The 19422-nt window shown below is 43.6% G+C and overlaps 1 protein-coding gene and 1 pseudogene across 2 annotated transcripts in view; both read left to right on the top strand.

The window, feature by feature from the left end:
• The first annotated feature begins 8381 nt into the window (after positions 1-8381).
• The window catches only part of IMPA2 (inositol monophosphatase 2), a 52263-nt gene continuing 41222 nt past the window's right edge, over positions 8382-19422 (top strand). For both annotated transcript variants that reach the window (XM_036245748.1, XM_036245747.1), the window contains exon 1: positions 8382-8663. In XM_036245748.1, coding sequence (XP_036101641.1) covers positions 8587-8663 — 77 coding nt within the window. In that variant the 5' untranslated portion in view covers positions 8382-8586. The remainder of the gene's footprint in view (positions 8664-19422) is intronic.
• LOC118618370 lies at positions 12790-16501 on the top strand (annotated as a pseudogene).

The raw sequence follows: 19422 nt of genomic DNA, 5'->3' as shown, positions 1-19422 counted from the left end.
AAACCTGAGAAATACACTCTCATGTTAAGTAAAACAGTCTTACAGAACACAAAGTTAATAAAACTGTATACTTATGTGAAATAAACACAGAACTTGAGAAATTTGAGGGTTCGAGTATGTCATTGGTTAGGAATGTTAGAAAGCACTGCAAATAGCCAAACAAAAGGCAAATTAAGTTCTGGAATGCACATGACATGAGAACAGTGCTGATGATATAAACATGAATTAGGACTGACTTTGTAGAATATAACTTTAATAACAACTTCAGTAGAGCTGGCCTATATGGAAATAAAAGAGACATCTCCATATACTTTGTTTTCTGTCTCAGGTCTCAGTGATGGCCCCCCACTATACCATCATCACCCCAAGAGAAATATACTTAAAAGGGGAAGTTGTATGAGTCAATGAATTGTTTAGTGTCCTCAACCATGTTATTCAGAGCTGACTTTGGTCCTAAAAATTAATACTTGATTATTCAGTTTTTAGTTAATATTCTATTCAGCAAATTTTAATAATCACTATTAAAAGTTATTTTTATTATGGTTATTTGCAAATTTTAAGTGAGTTTAATTCTACTGGATTACATTTATATGTTTACTATATAAAATATTCACTGATAATTTCTTAACATGGAGATATTGATAATATGAATTTGGTTCTTTCTTTTTAGTATTTCTTTATGTAATTTTACCTCCTGCTATGGCTAAAAGATGCTCATCCACCAAGGAAACAATGCTCAACCCAATTCAACAAAGATGAGGTTTCTCCTCCAGGCCTTTGCACTTAATGGAACCCTGGATCATTTTTATATTCTCCCTATTGCTGGGACCTCAGCTCTTACTGATGTGACGATGATAGCTAATTGAATTCTGCATCTCTCTCCTGGTTTTTGTCTGACTCTGCAAACCAATTTCCAAGGCCATTCTAATGACAATCTTTTGCTATACCCACCGACTGGTTTGCCATCCTGATTCTCTTACACCTTACATAATGTTTTCTCCTGTCCAGACACATTTCCAACTCAATCCAGGACAGTTGGTGGTTCCTACCTTCCTTGTGCAGGGCCACCGGCGGAAATAATTGATAATGTCTAATTCTACAACTCACTCTCTCTTCTTGTTTCCCTAACCACCAACAACCAATAAGCAATGAAGAAATACCTGTTGAATAAGAGAACAAATGAATGAATGAACAAATGCTATATATAAGGATAAATCTACATCAAAATGTGAAATTTATGTTCATTTTGTTTTCCCCTTAAATTGGATTCCTCTCTTGGTAGAAGAGACTCAAATGTTAGTGCTGATCATAATATTTCCTTTTTATGACACAGACAAGTAGAAAATTCTATTTATACAAGTTTCTTCTGTCAGCTATATATTCCTAAAAGGTATATGATGTATGCATTCACTGACTTTCTTTCTTTCTTTTCCTGTGTGTACACATACACACACACATGCCTATACTAAAAAGTTTTTTCTATTTTTAAGTTCAAATTAGATTTTTAAAAATTTAATATAAATTGTTGCCTTAATGAAAATATGACTGACTTTGATAATTTCCAGGTATTCCATTTTAATAAATTTCATCTTTATTTTTTTAGTCCATTGATTTTAGAGACAGAAATATCACTTTGATGCTCCACCCACCCATCCATGCATTCTTTGATTGATTCATGTATGTGCTCTAATCAACTAAGCCACCTGGCCAGGGCCAAAAGTCATGTGAAATTTGTTAAGTGTTCCATACAACATAGCTGGTTTAGGAAGCCTGCTTATTGTTTCTTAAACTCTAAGCATTGGAGCAAGAGGCAGGCAGCTACTAAAGAGGGAGTATAAACATGTGAAAGTATGGAGAAGGATATATGAAAATGCAGATATGTTAAGTGAAGAAAGAGACCTGTCAGGGCTTAGCACGTTCATGCATTTCCCCCTTTCTGCTGTGGTACATAAACAACCTGAGAAAGAGAGTGCATGTATCAACACTCAAAACCAGTGTTTGGCCCTTACTGGTGCTGCTCAGTGGTTAGAGAGTCAGACTTCAGGGTCATGGGTTCAACCCCAGGTCAAGGGCACGTACCTGGCTTGCAAGTTCTGGTCAGGGTGCATGCAGGAGGCAACCAATTGATGTGTCTCACGTTGCTGTTTTTCTCTCTCTCTCCCTCTCTCTCCATCTCTCCCTCCCTTCCACTCTCTCTAAAAATCAATAGAAAAAGATGCCCTGCTGGTGTGGCTCAGTGGTTGAGTGTCAACCAATGTACCATAAGGTTGCCAGTTCAATTCCCAATCAGGGCATATGCCCAGGTTGTGGGCCAAATTTCCATTGTGGCGCATGCAGGAGGCGGCCAATCGATGTTCTTTTTCATCGATGCTTCTATCTGTCTCTTTCTCTCCCTTCCTCTCTCTCTAAAATCAATAAAGAAAAAATTAATTAATGGATAAAGAATATCCTCAGGTGAGAATTAAAAACAAAACAAAACAAAACAAAAAACAGTGTATAATGAAAACATAAAACTTGGAGATGAATGTCCTTGGCTCAGTGTTGGTCATCGTTCCATTCACTTCAAAATGCCAAGCAGAATATTGTGTCCTCCTCTCAAATAGTTTTATTAACTTTGTAGCGTTTTTGTATGTACCACAAACTTTCTCCAGGGTAATGCAACAATGCCTCTTTAGGTTAAAAAACAAAAACAAAAAACCTTTGCAAATGGAACATAAGCTTTTAATAAAAAGGCAGAGAAACATTTCCTTGTAAACTATCCAGTTTTGAAATACAGGTATTTCAGGAGAATTGGTTAGTATGTTCCTACCTCCCTTTATTTTCAACCCCCCAAACCTTTTTTATTCAAGTAGTGTGGGGGGGGGGGGGGACGGCAAATGGGTGAAGAAGGAGCACAGTAAAGGAAGAGTTAAATCCTAAGGCCAGGCACCTGGGGAAAGAGGGACAGCTCAAAGTTGAATTGATTACATTTAAATGTGAAATGTATGAAAAATCATTGACATGTCTGAGTTGTCTTAGAAATAAATAGTTTCAGTTTTCTGCTATCATTCAGGAGAGGAAGCTAGAAAGAGAATTCAGTTATGAGGAAATAAAGAGAGTTATAAGTTGTATACCTCTGAGTCTATAGATTATGAAATATCTTCTGCTCTGTATCATTAATTTTATAAATATTATCATGAAGAATTTCAGATACATGGAATTGGAAATATTAAAAATACTAAATATTTTAGGAAGCCCAGGCCCCTTCCTGGTGGCATTATGGGTGGGGAGATCACCTTGTCCCACTGGTTGCTGGTGGGAGTGGGTTCCTTGGGGTGCCACTGGAGTAATAATTTCCAGAGCATCCCCCCCCCCCAGCCAATTCACACAGGAGGATGAAGTATGTAGAAAGCTTTATTTCTGTGGAATTACACTCTTGAGTTTACAAGGTTCCATTTCCCTCCGTCCTGCCATGGAATAAGTGTAGCTGTGACTTCAGTAGGACTAGAATTAAAGCTGGTGTCCAGAGTTTTTGCTCAATGTTAGGGCATAGTCCAATTCAGCATCAGGCTAGCTTAGTTGGTGTTTTCTACCGCAGTCTATCAGTCCATCAATGCAGTGGGGTCCACATGGCCATGGGCCACACAGGCAAATACAAGGGAGGCACAAGAGAGCCAAAAGCCAAGAGCTTCTTTGTTTGGGGGATATGTATCCCTAAATTTTCATGGGCTTTCAGTGGCCCTGCACCCTTTGGCCAATGATATCTGTTCCCATGTTTGACTGACAGACACCTTCCCTATGTCACCTCCACTCACTTCGAATGCATTCATCTCCCCTTTGTCTAGTTCCTTCCCCTAATAACCTGCAGGGAATGAACCAGTGGTTCCATGGGGAGTGCAAACTTGCAGCTTCCTGGCGAAGCTGTCCAAACGACCATTTTTATAATGTCTGGCTTCTCTCTTTGCTCCCTTCCTATTATTAATAACTAGCTAATCACAATGATATCATAGGGACCTATTTATCATAGATAGTTTTTGTGCCCTTCCCCCCCCCCCCCCCCAAGGCTGAGGCCTTCCAGGTTAGAGTTTAACAGAATGAAGGTGGCACCAATTATTGAAATACACATTATTGTCTCTAGGACCTATCTATGACTGTGGATCATGGTAGAAGTGAATGGAGGGCATAGAAAAGAAGAAATAGGAGTCCCAGAAAAGCTTTGCAACATTCTGAAAGGCAACGCATCATGTCAATTCTCAAGCAGTATGTGGTACAGCTCACACTCAGCAGGCAGAGTAATGACCACCACACCAATCCTTTTCTCAATAAAAAATAGTGACTTGGGAGGTTTTTCCAGAATAGGAAAAAGCATCTTCAGTTTTACAGTGGGAATCAATGAGAAAAAGAACTAATCCTTCAGAGAATGTTTTTTAGAGATAATTCTGCTGTAGCAGAGCTTTTTACAAGGACTACTAGAATTGTTCTTTGTTGCGAGCTGTACACAGAATATTTTGAGATATCAAAATACAGAGCACTTGCTGGTAATTGCCTGTCTGACTTAATTTAGTGAGAAATTGTGGTGCTGGCTGCTTCTATTGCTTAAGTGACCCCAATTAACCGCCAGGTTGTGGGCAGAACGGTTCCCTCTGCTATTCTGTTCTGAAGAGCTATGCTCCCTACTGCCCTTTGAAAGGCCTCTTGGCCGAGAAGAGCTCCTGATAACCCAAAGCATAGTGGTGCATGCATGAGGCAAACCTCTTTGCCTAGCAACTATATTAGTTTGTTAGAGCTGCCATGACAGGGTAGTACAGACTGGGGGCTTAAACAACAGAAATGTATTTTCTCACAGTTCTGGAGGCTAGTAATTCAAGATCAAGGTGTCCTCAGGTTTGGTTTCTCCTGAAGCCTCTCCCCTTGTCTTGCAGGACACTAGTCATATAGGATTAGGGCTTACCCATATTACCTCATTTTAATTTAATTATCTCTTTTAAAATAGCCTGTCTCCAAATACAGTCACATAATGAGGTACTGGGGATTTGGGTTCAACATATGAATTTTGGGGGAGACACAATTCAGCCCATGACAACAACTTTCCATATATGAATGATATTACAATATTAAGAATGGCCAGATATTATCCCGAGCACATTTCTAGGGATTTAGATGAGATGGAAAAAAAGAAAAAAACACTCAGCAAATGTTCAAATCAGCACTTCTTGGCCCTGGAGAATAATATCAGATTTCAAAGTAAGTGGGAAGCCAGAGAAGTAGGTAGAAAAAAAAGAAAAACTTAACTTGACATTTTGTTTATTTAGACTTTGCTTTGTTCCAGAAAGCACATGAGGGGAGGGGACTCCCAGATTAATAAGGACATAAAGGCAAGACACAGGAGACAAAGGACCCTGTCAAGGCACATTGTATACCTCTTCCTGGTGACCAGCATGCCCCTAAGGCTGCACCCTTGGAGTAGAGGTGTAATGGGGCAGTTAGGAAAGTCTTTCAAGGCAGAGCATGGTACTTTGGGGGTTTACCAAAATTAATGTGGTTTCACACATTAAAGAGGCAACATGCAGACTAGTGGTGATAAATATTTTATGTTGCCATGGAGAATCATCACTAAAGCATGAGAAATTTAGATACTCTATTAGAAAAAGCTGATTTCAGTATTCAGTGATTAACAGACATTTATTAAGCAGATGACTGAAGGCTACATTGGTGAGCAAGTGTTTAGTAAAGTAATCACCTAAGTACAAAGCACATGTATATTAGCCCATATAACACTTACCCAAAAGTTTTTTACAGTTGAGGAAACTGAGGCAAAGAGGTTATTTGTAACTTGCTCAAGTTTACACAACAAGGAAAAACTGAAGCCAATATTTTAATTTAAAAAAATATATTTTTTATTGATTTTTTAGAGAGAGAGGAAGGAAGAGATAGAAACATCGATGTGAGAGAGAAACATTGATTGGTTCCTCTTGCCTGGCATGTGCCCTGACTGGGAATCAAACCAGGACGTCTCAGTCCATGGGACAACTCTCAATCTACTGAGCCACAATGCCTGGGCTGAAGTCAGTATTTTAATTTAGGAAAATTTGGATGGCTACAAACTTCATACTGGTAAAAAAAAAAAAACATGATTCTGCCTTAAAATATTTGGAAGTTAGGCAAGGAAGTTATGAAGGCTTTCCCTCTAGATATTTAGATAGGCCGAAGTCTGTAGTAAGAGTTTATTTAAAGATATAACTGATCTTTCAGATAGGTTCAGATAGAAAGTGGGGGAGGGGGCAGGGGTGGTGTTCAGGAAGGGGAGCCTAAAAGAGGCCAAAGAGAAATTTCATCACTTCCAATTTTGCTTGGTAATATCTAATGAAAAGCTGCCATGAAAATCAACTGAATGTATTTAATTTTTAAATGCAGCATTCAGAGCACAGTCTTAAGTATTTTTAGAAGTCTAGCCTCCTATCTTAAAAATCATGAAAAAGGTGAACAAAAATGTTGGTGTAAAGCATGCCTTTAGTTGCCCCAAAATGGCCTGTTGTTGGAGCTCAGGCAATTCTGGGCCTAGTTTTTAGAGCTGTGGAACTAGAAGCCTAGGCAAGGCAAGAGTAGAGACTAAAGCCTTACCTGGCTTTAGCTTCCTAATTCCTCCTTGTTCTTTGCAACTTTTTAATTTCTTTTTTCTGTCTTGAGTTTTAGAGAGAGAGGAAGAGAGAGGAAGAGAGAGATAGAAACATTGATGAGAGACAACATTGATTGGCCACCTCCTGCATGCTCCCCACTGGGAACTTGGCCCACAACCTGGGCATATGCCCTGACCAGGAATTGAACTGGCGACCTCTTGGTGCATGGGTTGATGCTCAACCACTGAGCCACACCGGCCGGGTTTTTGCAACTTTTTAAAAAATTATGTTTTTGATTGATTTTTAGATAGAGAGGATGGGAGAGGGAGAGGCAGAGGTGGAGAGACATCAAATGGCTGCCTCCTGCCTGTCACCTACTGGGGATCCAGGCCTCAACCTGGGCATGTGTCCTGGGCAAGTGTCGCCGGGGACCTTTCTGTGCACTGGTACAAGGCTTAATCCACTGAGCCACACCAGCTGGGCTGTTCTGTGTAGTTTTTATTTCTCATACCATGCACCTGGAGTTTCTCTAGAATGAGTACTGTCAAACTTTAACATAAAGTGCTCAGGAACAAAAGCTAAACATTTAATCCTATCATTAGGTTAACTGGGTAAAAAATATCCTATCAAGGTTTTGTACAAACTCCCATTGTTCTCCTAAACTCTGAGACTTGGCAGTCCAGAATAATTTTATGTGGGTCAGCATCTTTTATAAAGCAATAGTAGGCAGAGCAGCTTATGAAATTAAACTCCTGGAAACCGTGTAGTCTCTCTCTGGGGAAATGCCTTTTGTTTATTTATGTATAAGTGGTACCAGGTTAAAGGAGCCAAGGTGGAAAAGGTCATTACTCATTACAAAGAGGGCTAGTCACATAGTTGGGGCTCCACATCGGAGTTTTGAGTTCAGACAGTTACAAAATCCAGAGACTGTCATCGAAGTGTTTGGTTTTTAGCTGGGGTGAAAGCTTCTCGTTTGCATCCAAGCATTATGGAACACAGGAGCTTTGTGCTCTCTGCCCCGAGGACCAGCCGAGCAGACTGGGAACAACACCGGGCATCCAGTGGCCTTCCACGCAGAGAGCGATCCCTTAGGAGTTGAAGAAAGTTCTTTAAGGATCTGACCGCCCCTCGGGCCACGTGTGCGCGGGCCGCTAGGCCCTGCGAGAGGGTCGGAGGCGCCCACGAACCGACGTTCACAGCACACTCACGCTGGGCTGCCGTGGCAGCCTGCCCCGGGACCCAGCTCCTTTCAGGATCGAAGGCTTCTACCCTAGGCCCACCGTCCCCAGCACCCTCCTTTCTCCCGCCCAACCAGTCCCGGTTCTAGCTCCACCGAGAGCGCGGAGAGGGGGGGCTGGGAGGAGCGGAAGGCATGTTGCCGGGCTCGGAGGAGCCGGGCTCGGAGGAAATGTGAAGCAGTGTTCAGTTCTGGGAGGGGCGGGGCTCGGCGAGGAGGGGCGGGGCTCAGGTGAAATGTGAAGCCGCACTCAGCCGTGGGCAGGGCGGGGCTCAGAAGGGGCGGAGGGTTGAAGCGGAATCTCGGGGCGGGGCTGGGGAGTGAAGCGCGGAGCAGGGCTGGGAGCCGGAGGGGCGGGGCTGGGGCGTGGAGAAGAACGCGCGGCGGAGGGGGGCGAGGCTCCGCGCAGGGTCGTAATGCTCGCAGAGGAAGGCGGAGCTTGGCGCTGGGAGGGGCGGGGAGGCGCTGGGTGGGGCGAGGCGCGGGACGAGAAGTGGTGAAGGCGGGGCTCAGCGTGAGGGCAGGGCTCGGGGCGGGGCTTGGGACGCTCGGCGCGACTTCCCTAGTCCGGGCCCGCTTATTGCCCTCCTTTCGCACAGCTGTGGGGCTCGGGGAGTCCGAGGTGCGAGTGGCGGGAGTAAGAAGAGGGAGTGCGGAGTCTGGTTTTGGAGCGGCAGGAGCCGGTGGGGCATCGGCGTGGAGGGCTGGAGGTGGCGGGGCCGGGCGAGGCCGCGATGAAGCCAAGCGGCGAAGATGAGGCGGCGCCCGCCGGGGGCCCCTGGGAAGATTGCTTTGAATTGGCTGTGCAGCTGGCGCTGCGGGCGGGACAGGTGAGCGCTGCAGCCCTTTCCTCTGCCCTGGCACAATCCGGGGGAGCGCAGCCCCGCGGGCCGGGCGGGCACGCTTCCCGCATCACACCCACTTGGCACTTATGAAAGTCCGATCAGAAATAAAGTCAGACCAAGGGGTCTGCTCTGGGGCTCGGAGGAGCCAGGCCCAGGACCACGTGCGGCCGCGGGGCTGGTGGGCCCGGGCTAGGCCAGGGTGGGGAGGTCCTAGAGTGGGAAGCTGGATTCGCACTACTGGACGGTGTGCGGTGGGTGTCTGCTGACGGCGGACCGAGGTGTGATACAGTGAAAGAAGTCTTTGTGTTCGTTTCCTGCATAAACCTTCCCTTTACCTTCTCGACCCCGGAGCCGGGGAAGTGAGCACCTCTGTTTCCCACGGCGGTGGCAGCCACCCTATAAAGCATGTCCTACACAGTCCTTCTCCTTTGTCAGTTGAATGGCTAACTATAGGTAACTTGACCTTTGCGTAGGAGATTGCAGGTTAGAATGTATTGACTATGGAAATCAGTCCAGGGCTTCACATTTTTCTCCCAGGCATGAATACGACAGCTGTTGGTTTTTAAAGACCTTTGAATTGATCCAGTGGCCAGGACTTGTATGTGGTTTCCCCCAGGTTTAAATCCCAGCTGCGTGGAAGCCTGGGAGGCGTGCTGTTTATCTTTCCTCATGCATCCTAAATGCAAACTTACTCTGCTCTACAGTCTCTAAGTGGTTCCACTCAGTGATTGGAGGAACTTGTTAATAAACTGACCAGAAGGATGAAAACCAAGCAGCAGAGTTTAAACCTAAGATTAGAGTTTGAAAATGTAGCCCCTCTCTTTTCTCACTTTCATTTTTGTGCATTTTGTTGCCCACATTTTCCTCAGTATATTCAGCAGTGCCTGACACATATTAGGGATACTGTTCATATTGTGGGATGAATTAGTGGGTGTTGGTTCTCCAAGGATTGTCGGGGCGGGGTTAGGTTGAGTGGGAAGATGACTTACTCCTGCTTTGCTTGTTAAGGTACATGATTGTGTTCTGGTGATCTGGAGGATGAAGATGGAGAGGAGAAGGAGCTGTGAGAGGAGATTGACTTTATATCCAAACAGCATTTTCTTTTTCAGGTCTAGCAGTCTGAAAATGCTCTGTAAATTTTCCCACAGTGTTAAAATCAGGCTGTTTTTAATCCTAAATTTGAAGTAAAGCAACATGTGCATAGTGGATAGTGCTTCACCTTGGTATGAATCTTCTGATCCCCTTTAAAAGTTAATCTTCAACACTGAGTGCACACATTTAGTGTTGGAGAGTCCTCCCTGTGTGGTTTTACTTTTATTTTTATTTTTGTTAATCCTCATCTGAGGATATTTTTCCATTAATTTTTAGATAGAGTGGAAAGAAGGGAGTGGGGAGAGAGAGAGAGAGAGAGAAACACTGATGGGTTGCCTCCCGCATGACCCTAACCCGTGCGGGAGATTGAACCTGCAAACAAGGTACTCACCCTTGAGCAGAAATCGAACCGCGATGCTTTGATTTGCAGGCTGATGCTCTAACTGCTGAGCCCAAGTGGCTAGGGCTCCCTCTGTGGTTTTAAAGATTCAAGACTTAGTCTGTAAGGAATGCATGACTTAAAGGAGTGTTGTGAAGCTATCCTTTGGCTTCATCACTTTTCCCTCCTGTACAGAAAGGAGATCCCAAACCTTATGAGCTAGAATGATGAAGCTCCTGGGAACATTCTTCCTGGAAAGCAGATCCACTGTATTTGTGTGTGTGTGTGTGTGTGTGTGTGTGTGTGTGTGTGTGTAGGCGGGAGAGGCATTTGCTCTCCTGCCCCTGTCTCCATGCCCCCTCACTTCCTTTTCATAGTGACTGTCACCAGAATACTTAGTAACTTTTAGGTTCTATCATAAAACTTTTCTTCCTTGAGGCTTTGAGGAGAAGCCAGCTTAGGAGTCAGGCACTACTATGTAAATCTTGGTGAGTTGTTACGTGTTTCTGTGGTTTTTCAAACTTAGATCCTTGAAGATATGGAGGGTTTTGAAAACATTTTAACACTTGGTTATATAGAGCTTGCAATATGGCAGGCACAGTTCTAAGAGTCTTACGGATTTTAACTTATTTAGGAGATATCTTAATGTGTTTGCAACTTGCCAACAACAGAAACACTTTTTTTTTTAAGAGTGGGGGAAGGGTGAAATAAAGATTCTGCCATTAGAAGTCTGGTCAGGGAGCCCAGGACTCCAGGCTCCCTCTTGAGCATTATGCTGATGCTTTCTGCCTGCTGGGCAGTGAGGAGGATGGCCGAATGGTCTGTGGCTGGGACAAACAAGCCACACAAGGTCATTGCAACCTGTGTAAAGAGGGACAAATTGTCTTAATAGTGTTCTCACAGCAATGGGGTGCTGATTGGGAAAATCTGGCCTTTAGCCAGACAGGCCAGAGAGGAATGAAAAGGTCCTTCTGAACTAAGGCACCGTTTGGCACATTTTCCATGGCCTTGTGGCCCAAAATGCCCACCCCTTTACCAGTACCCAGTCTTCTGCTATTGTATTGAGTTTGCTACCCTCAGCTGCTTCTGAGACAGTTCTGTGTCTGAGCTGAAAGGTGGAAGAAGAGGAAGGGACCTCCCAAGAGATAACTGTCACTGCCCTTGATCTTTCAGACATTGGTTCAGGTCAGGGCAGCCCTAGACAATTTGCTCCCCATGGATAGGCCCCGAGAGTCTCCACAAAAGCACCCTCCCTTCTCCAGAGTGCTGCCCCTGCACGATGGCCTTCCAATTCTCCTTTCCTCCTTGACTCTCACACATTCTTTCCTGCAATGCCTCAAACTCATCCTTTCCCTTCCAGGCTCATCCACCCACACCACAGCAGGAGTCCCTCCTTGTCTGTTGGGTTTCTTTGGGGTGGGGGGTGACTTCAGACCTACCCCATCATTACCACAAATACATATAGTAGTATTCACTGAAATGGGTGTCTGTCATATTTTTTGTGACAGGCAAACAAAAGTGTTATAGAAAACTATGTTTGCCCTGGCCAGTTTGACTCAGCGGTTACAGCGTTGGCCCGTGGACGGAAGAGTCCTGGGTTCAGCCCTGGCTGGTTTGGCTCAGCGGTTGGAGCGTCGGCCTGCGGTCCAGAGATCCGGGTTTGGTTCCCGCTAAGGGCACGTACCTCGGTTGCAGTTTGTCCCCGGCCCTGGTTGGTCATGCGGGTAGCAGCCACTCGATGTCTCCCTTTCACATCAATGTTTCCCCCTCTCTCTCTCCTTCCCTCCTACTCTATCTGAACAAAATATGAAAAAATGTCCTCGGGTGAGGATTAACAAAAAAAAAAAAAGAGTCCCGGGTTCAGTTCCCACTAAGGGCACGTGCCTTGGTTGCAGTTCGTCCCCAGCCCTGATTGGGGTCGTGTGGGTGGCAACCAGTGATGTGTCTATCTCTCTTCCTCCCTTTCTCCCTCCCGCTCTATCTGAAGATAAATGCAAAAATGTCCTCGGGTGAGGATAAAAAAAAAAAGAAAAGAAAACGATGCTTTTTAAATAGTCCTACACTTGTAGGTCCAGGTTTTGTTGGGCCTGAGGCTTGAACAAGTTAGGAGCCCCCTTTAACAAAAAAAATTATACAAAATTACAAATTCAAAATTAGATATAAAATTTACTTAGAATAGGAAAAATCAGTATACATTTTAAGATGCTAATAATATAACAAAATACATAAAAATAGTTCTTTAACTACTTCTCAATTTTCTATAATATGTTTTTCACATTTTTTTGGCTTCATACTCTGGATCTTCAAATGACTGATTTTGTAATATTTTCTCTGGAAAGAATAGAAAGATAAATTTAGGCTTTCTTATAGCATGGATGATCAAAATTGAACACTGATAGTTTAGAGGTTTATTTAGGCTTCAAACTTATTACTGGTAAGGTCATAAATTTTTAGGATTGCCATTAAATTTGAGAATCTTGTCAATTTTCTTTTATATATTACTTGTAAGATATGAGAGAATTTTCCACAGATTAGCATCTGGCTTCATAGAGTTGAAGCCTTGTTTCTTTCCATGATTCCTTGTGTCAGCTGCCACTGTTTGTGCTCACACACCCCTCTGGCCCTGCCCTTTATGTCACCATGCCAGATCAGTTGATGCAGTGGACAGTAGAAGCATTTCTGGAAGCCATTCCTATTGCAGACAGATGTTACAGCTATATCCGGTCAAACCCAAAGTAAATCCATTTAACTTCTGTATAGCCAAAAAGGCCAATACCCCACTCCAATGTCACCCGATACAAAAATATGATGGAGGGGAGGTCATAGTGGAAGGAGCAGTTAGATCTGCAGTGAGAGAGCTGAGTTTTGCAAACTTAAAAAAGTATTTATGTGCTATCATGTCAACACACTTTACTATGATACCCACTCGAGTAAAGGGCCTTGAAGACTCAGTGTCATTAGCTTCACAGTAAATTAATCTCTGTTTACTGGTAACAAAATCTCAGGACAAAGCAAAAAACAAAAATCCAGTCCTCTACCCTTAGTACTTCAGACATCGCCTCTCTAGCTGGCCTTACATACCTTTGCAGTTATGCTTCTCAAGGCCCAGTCTTGAGAAGTGGGGATGGTTGTCCCAATAGTCCCTGGGTAGACCAGCCCTTTGTTCAGCCAGATCAGATTATTCTGCATTTTCAAAACACACATTGCTTTTTTCGGCCCTTCTTGCCTATGTTTATTGAAAACCATACTTTACCTCCTGGGCCAGGTCCCTATGCCTCTTCCTTCATGGACCTTCCCAGGTGACCTACCTTCTCTGTCCTGTGCCTCTCCTCCATCTTGCTGACACTTTGTCCCTGGTCTGGTTGGTGTGCTTTTCCCACAGTGGGCTGTGAATGTGGCTCTCCCCAGAGCAGAGAGCACACATTGGTGGACTCTGACCCAGTGTCATCTATTTGTCTGGCTTGCTTTGACAACAAAGTATTGTTTTGACTTGAGATTTTAATTTTTAGAGGAAATTTAATAAGTGAAATCCCACTAAAAGGACTATCATGAAAAACAGCAATGTCTTGGCTCACGTCATCCTTATACTTTTCCCCAGAGATCACTGTTTTCAGTTTTCTGAGTTACACCCACTTTCTAAATAATAAAATTCTACTGCTCATTTAGACACTATATTATGCTGTGTGGCTGAGTTACCTGTTTGAGTCTATTGGCAACCAAAGCACACATTCTGATGACCATATAATTGCAATGCAAGGTTGAATCAGTCAGTATAGCTATATTACATAGTCTTATACAACCTGTATTATCTTTTTTTTAAAAAAATCCTCACCTGAGTATATGTTTTATTGATTTTTTTTTTTTTTTTTTTTTTTAGAGAGAGAGAGAGAAGAGAAAAGAAAACATGGATGTGAGAGAGAAACATCAACTGGTTGCCCTGACCAGGGATTAAACCCACAACCTGGGTGTGCCCTGACTGAGAATCAAACCCGCGACCTTTTGGTGCACAGGATGACACTCCAGCCAACTAAGTCACCCAGCCAGGGCACAATCTGTATTTTTCTTAAAGTAAAACAAACGAGTTTGTTTTTTGTTGTTGTTTTGCTTCGTTTTCTATGTACCTATCTACAGTCAAGCACCTGGATGTCTTTTCAGGGCAAGCTGAGTTCCACCCCTGGTCCCTGATTCCCAAAGTCTGGAGTAAATTAGCATTTTCACCAAATTCTCAGCTGATACTGCTACTGCTGATCTAGAAATCAGCCCTTTCTCTGGCCAGATCAAACTACTCTCTGTTTTCAAAATACTTTGATAGCCCTGGCCGGTTGCTCAGTTGGTTGAAGTGTCCTCATGTGCACCAAAAGGGCATGGATTCGATCCCTGGTTGGGGCGCATATAGGAGGCAACCCTGATCAGTGTTTCTCTCTCACATTGATGTTTTTCTCCCACCCCACCCCTTCTCTCCCTTTCCCTTCCCTCTATCTCTAAAATCAATAAAAACATAACCTCGGGTGAGGATTAAAAAAACACACACACATACTTTGATAACCACTGCTGTATAGTATTTTATTATGTGAATATATGAAATTTATTCATTCTGCCAGATTTTTAAAGTGAATGTACAAAGTGTGTACACCTTTTGAGGGAGTGAATCCTGGCCCATCACAGTCATGGTGCATAGCAGTTGCATGTTCAGAAAGGTCTGTGATTATTGCCCCTCCTCCTGATGCCTGAGGGCCCAGGTGCCCTCTAGCCCCATCTGAGAGCTCTGGTACTCCATTCCTTACTCCCCTCCTTTTCTTTTGGGGGTCTCTTTTTTGCTTTTTTCTACCATAGTCTTTCTGTCTCTCCAGAAGTCAAGGTTGGCCTCTGAGAGGTGAGAAAGGTGTGTTAGGACTGTTGTTTGGGGACAGAATTTGAGATTCCTCTGGGAAATTGTGTGCATGTGGGATGAAGAGCTGGCGTACCTGTCTGCTGTTTAGACATGCAATACAGTGTATGTGGAGTTACGGAAATTTCGTTGATAACCTAAGACTCTTCACCAGGCAAGTGGTGGAATGGGTTATCCTCATTCAGGTAGAGGAGGTGGCAAAGGTGCTGACATCTGAGTTGTAGCCCATAACAAAATGACTTTAAAACAACTTCCAGCCCTGGCCAGTGTTGCTCAGTGGTTAGAGTGTCTGTCCCCACACAGAAGTGTCTTAGGTTTGATCCTGGTTGCAGGTTCAATTCCTGTGTGAGAGGCAGCCAATCAGTATGTCTCTCTCTCATCAATGTTTCTCTCTCTATCTCCCCCCATTCCTTCCCTCTGTCCCTCTCTCTTCTCCTTCCTTTCCTCCCTTCCACTCTCTCTCTCTGAAAATCAATGGAAAGAAATATCCTTGGGTGAGGATTAACAACAACAACAACAAAACAGAAAAAACAAAACAAAAACAAACTTAGAGACAAATAGCCTCAGAAACAGTTTGTGGCTAGAGAAGGAACAAATAGGAAAAGACTGAAATTCCTGTAGCTGTGGGTATTTCAATAACTGATGAAAATGGTAAAATTATAGCAGAACTCAATGATGAGAAAGACATAATTTTGGTATCTGAAAGAGATTTTGGTGGTAAATTACTTACAAATTTTTTGCCATTAAAAGGCCATAAGTGAGTAATTCACCTTGATCTAAAACTTAAAGCTGATATAGGCTAATGGGATTTCCCAAATGCTGGCAAATTCTCTTTGCTAAGTCAGATTTCTCATGCAAAATCTGTGGTTGCAGATTATGCATTTAAAACATTGAAGCCTGAACTTGAAAGATTATGTATAAAGATTTCAAACAAGTCGATAATTTCTAGATTTCAGCTTTCTTCCTGAACTCAGTATAGAATTGCCCTTGAAACTATAATACTTCTTTTTTTTGAAACTATAATACTTCTTACAAAAGTTGGAGCTGTACACAGAGGAACTTCAGACATTTAAGAATTAATAAAATAAACTTGCCAGTTGCTCAAGATAAATTCCATGTACTAATGAACCAACTCCAGAATCCTAAATATTTTCTGCATTTATTTGAAAATAAACAAAACAAAACAAGATTCCAGAGCGGACTGTGGAGTTCCAACATATCATCTCTATCTCTGCAATTACAGAAGAGGAACTGATAAATTAAAGAACTGTATAAGGAAATCTCTGGATGAACACTCCAGCTGGGAAAATGATGCATATCATAAGTAACACTTCCAGTTCAGTGTCTTATAGTGAGCCCCATCAAAGAATGCTGTTACTGCCTGGCTAGTATGGCTCAGTGGATCCAGCATCGTCCCATGGACTGAGAGGCTCCAGTTTGATTCCTGGTCAGAGTACATGCCCAGTTTGCAGGCTCAATCCCCAGTGGGGAGCTTGAAGGAGACAGCCAATCGATGTTTCGCTCGCTCTCTCTCTCTGCCTCTCTCTCTAAAAGAGTCAATAAAAAAATATTTTAAAAATCTTGAAAAAAAAGAATGCTGTTACTAGTTCCAGAATGGATATAATTTAAATCTACTAAAAATGATATTGAAGTTGTGTTCATTTGAAAGCTTTTCCATAGATATATATTTTTTAGAAGGTTAGTAATTACTAACCTGATATATATGCCACCATTTGAGAACCATATATTTTTTTTTATCCTCACCTGAGGACATTTTTGCATTTATCTTGAGATAGAGTAGGAAGGACAGGGGGAAGAAGAGAGAGAGAAAAACATCAATGGGAGCAAGAAACATCGAGTGGTCACCACCCACACAACCCCAACCTGGGGGGGACACAAACTGCAACTGAGGTACGTACCCTTAGCAGGAACCAAACCTGGGACCTTATGGTCCACCGGCCGATGCTTTAACCACTGAGCCAGACTGGCCAGGGTAAGAACCATATCTTAAAGTTGTTTTGTACTTAAGCGTATTGACAGTAAAGAAGTAACTGAGAATTAAAAATGACCATTTATAATTTTATGGCCAATCCACCTATATAAAATCCTCTGCTATTCCTGTAAATAAAATAAAATGGATGTACCAAGTTATATTTGTGCCTGTTGGACAACACATGATATTGTTTGTCTTTTCCATTTTAGCCATTCTGATGGGTCTGAGGTATTGTGTGTGTTTTTAAAATATGTTTTATTGATTGGAGAGAGAGAGAGAAACAAGCATTGATGTGAGAGAGAAACAGTGATTGGTGCCTCCCATATGCACCCTGTCTGGGGATCAAACCTGAACCTGGATACTGACCAGGAATGGAACTGGTGACCTTTCAGTGCATGAGATGATGTTCAACCAACTGAGCCACACCGGCCAGGGCCTATTGTGATTTTAATTTGCATGTCCCATATGACTAATGAAGTTAAGTGCTTTTTTGTGTGTTTATTGACCTCCTGGATAGTCTTTTTTTTTAAAATGGTGATATTAAATGATGATTAGAGATTTATTTGCTCAACAAATATTTATAGCGTAACTCTGGAAAGAACTTTACACTTTACTCTGAGTATGGTAAGAGGTTTAGGTCAGAGTCCTGTGTGGGGCCTGCCCTGTGATACCTGGGGCCCCACGACATGGGGAAACCAGAATCAGATATCTGAAAGGAAGCTGTTAAAATAATAGTCCCAGTGAGAAATGAAGGTGGGTTTGACTGGGATGTAGTAAAGAAGGGGTGTAGTGAAGAAGGTGGTAAAAACAGGTGTATTTCAAAGGCTGAGGTTCTAGTTTTGCTGTTGGAATCGAACTAGGGTAAGAGAGAGAGGAGGCAAGGATCCCTTCAAGGATTCAGGCCTGAAAAACTGGTTGAATGTATTTGCTATTTCCTGAGATGGTGAAATTGCAGGAGGAACAGGTTTGGAGGTGGAAGTCCAGTGTTGTGTTTTCAGCATGTTAAGCTTGAATTGCCCATGCGTTTTTCTAAGTGATGTTAAGTTTGGAACCAGAGTTCAGAGGAGAAGTTAAGGGTGGAGACTCCAATTTGAGAGTCATTGGCCCGGGATGATATTAAGGCCAGATCCAGGACAGGGAGAGAGCAGGCTTGTCTACCCCTGGGCTCTGCCATGGGATGATCCCCAAGTCAAGCTCCTGTTTTTTCCAAATGTCAACATGTGGATGTCTTGAGTTGTCCATTTCTTCAGAAAAGACTTCTGTACTTCCTGCCTGAGCTGAATGTGCCTGCTGCTTGAGGAAGGGAGGTGGCAGGTGGTGATTTCACCATTCCCCTGCCTTTAGTCTCCTGCCTTAACCATGGTACCACACTGCTCCATGCCCCAAGTCCAGGTCTCCAATTTCCACAGAGCTCCACAGGGTGGGGTCAGCCTGCATTGACAGTTATAAAAGTTGCACCAACATTTAAAACCTCAGCCAAGATAGAATCCCCGGGAGACAACAACTGGCAGGTGCAGAGTGAGCAGCTGTCCTTTTGTGGGTCCAAGAGTCGAAGGCCTACTACTCCCCGACACTGTTTACAAGACCAACTGTCATTTTCCTTATACATGGTTGTAAGGAAAGCGGCATGTTTCTTATGCCCATTTTGCTAACAAAAGCTGTTCAAGAAAAATGAGCACTTTTTTCCAGAGGCGTTTGCACCTGCAGCCCTTCCATCAGCACAGCCCTGCATCAGCCCAGCCCTTGGTGCAGGAGTGTCAGTAAAATCCCACTGGGGTCTCACTAAGGGATAGGAGAAAAGGCTGGTGTCACCTCACGTGTAAGTGAATCAGCCTCTGTGGATATTTACTTGCTAATCCAAATGAAGTACTTAGTAGTAGAGAATTCTGTTTTTGGGGTTGCGGGGAGAGTAGCCAGAGGATGGAAATGTGGCTAGTGGATTCCAGGCTCAACGTAACCCCCAGCACTAGGAGTCGGGTCTGGCTTGGGGAGCTCAGGTTCCAAGAACCAGGTTTGGAGAGATAAGAGTTTGGAGTGATAAGAGAGTTTGGAGTCCAAACTCCTCCTCGTCTCTTGGCGTCATGCCACCAGAACCTAAGGCTGGTCTGGCTCACGTTTTTCTCCCAGGGAGATAAGGGAAGAATTCAACCAAGAGGCAATGCCATATCCATGTAGCTAAGCCACTCTTAGAATCATGTATCCACTGCCCCAGTTCCCAGCCTCAGGAGCCAGGGCAGTGCCTTGGCCACCTGGGTGATGTATTCATCATGAAGCAGAGTGGACAATGGCAGCCCCCCCACCCCCCCCACCACCACCACAGGCTGCCCTGGGACAGAGGCCTAAGTCTGGATGACTATGGTGGGGGTGATCCCAGGCCCTGGGAGACTGGGGA

This window comes from Molossus molossus, unplaced genomic scaffold (genome assembly GCF_014108415.1).
Source record: "Molossus molossus isolate mMolMol1 unplaced genomic scaffold, mMolMol1.p scaffold_m16_p_6, whole genome shotgun sequence".
Classification (NCBI taxonomy): Eukaryota; Metazoa; Chordata; class Mammalia; order Chiroptera; family Molossidae; genus Molossus; species Molossus molossus.
The sequence above is the reverse complement of the archived record's forward strand: the minus strand, read 5'-3'. Positions and strand labels throughout refer to the sequence as shown.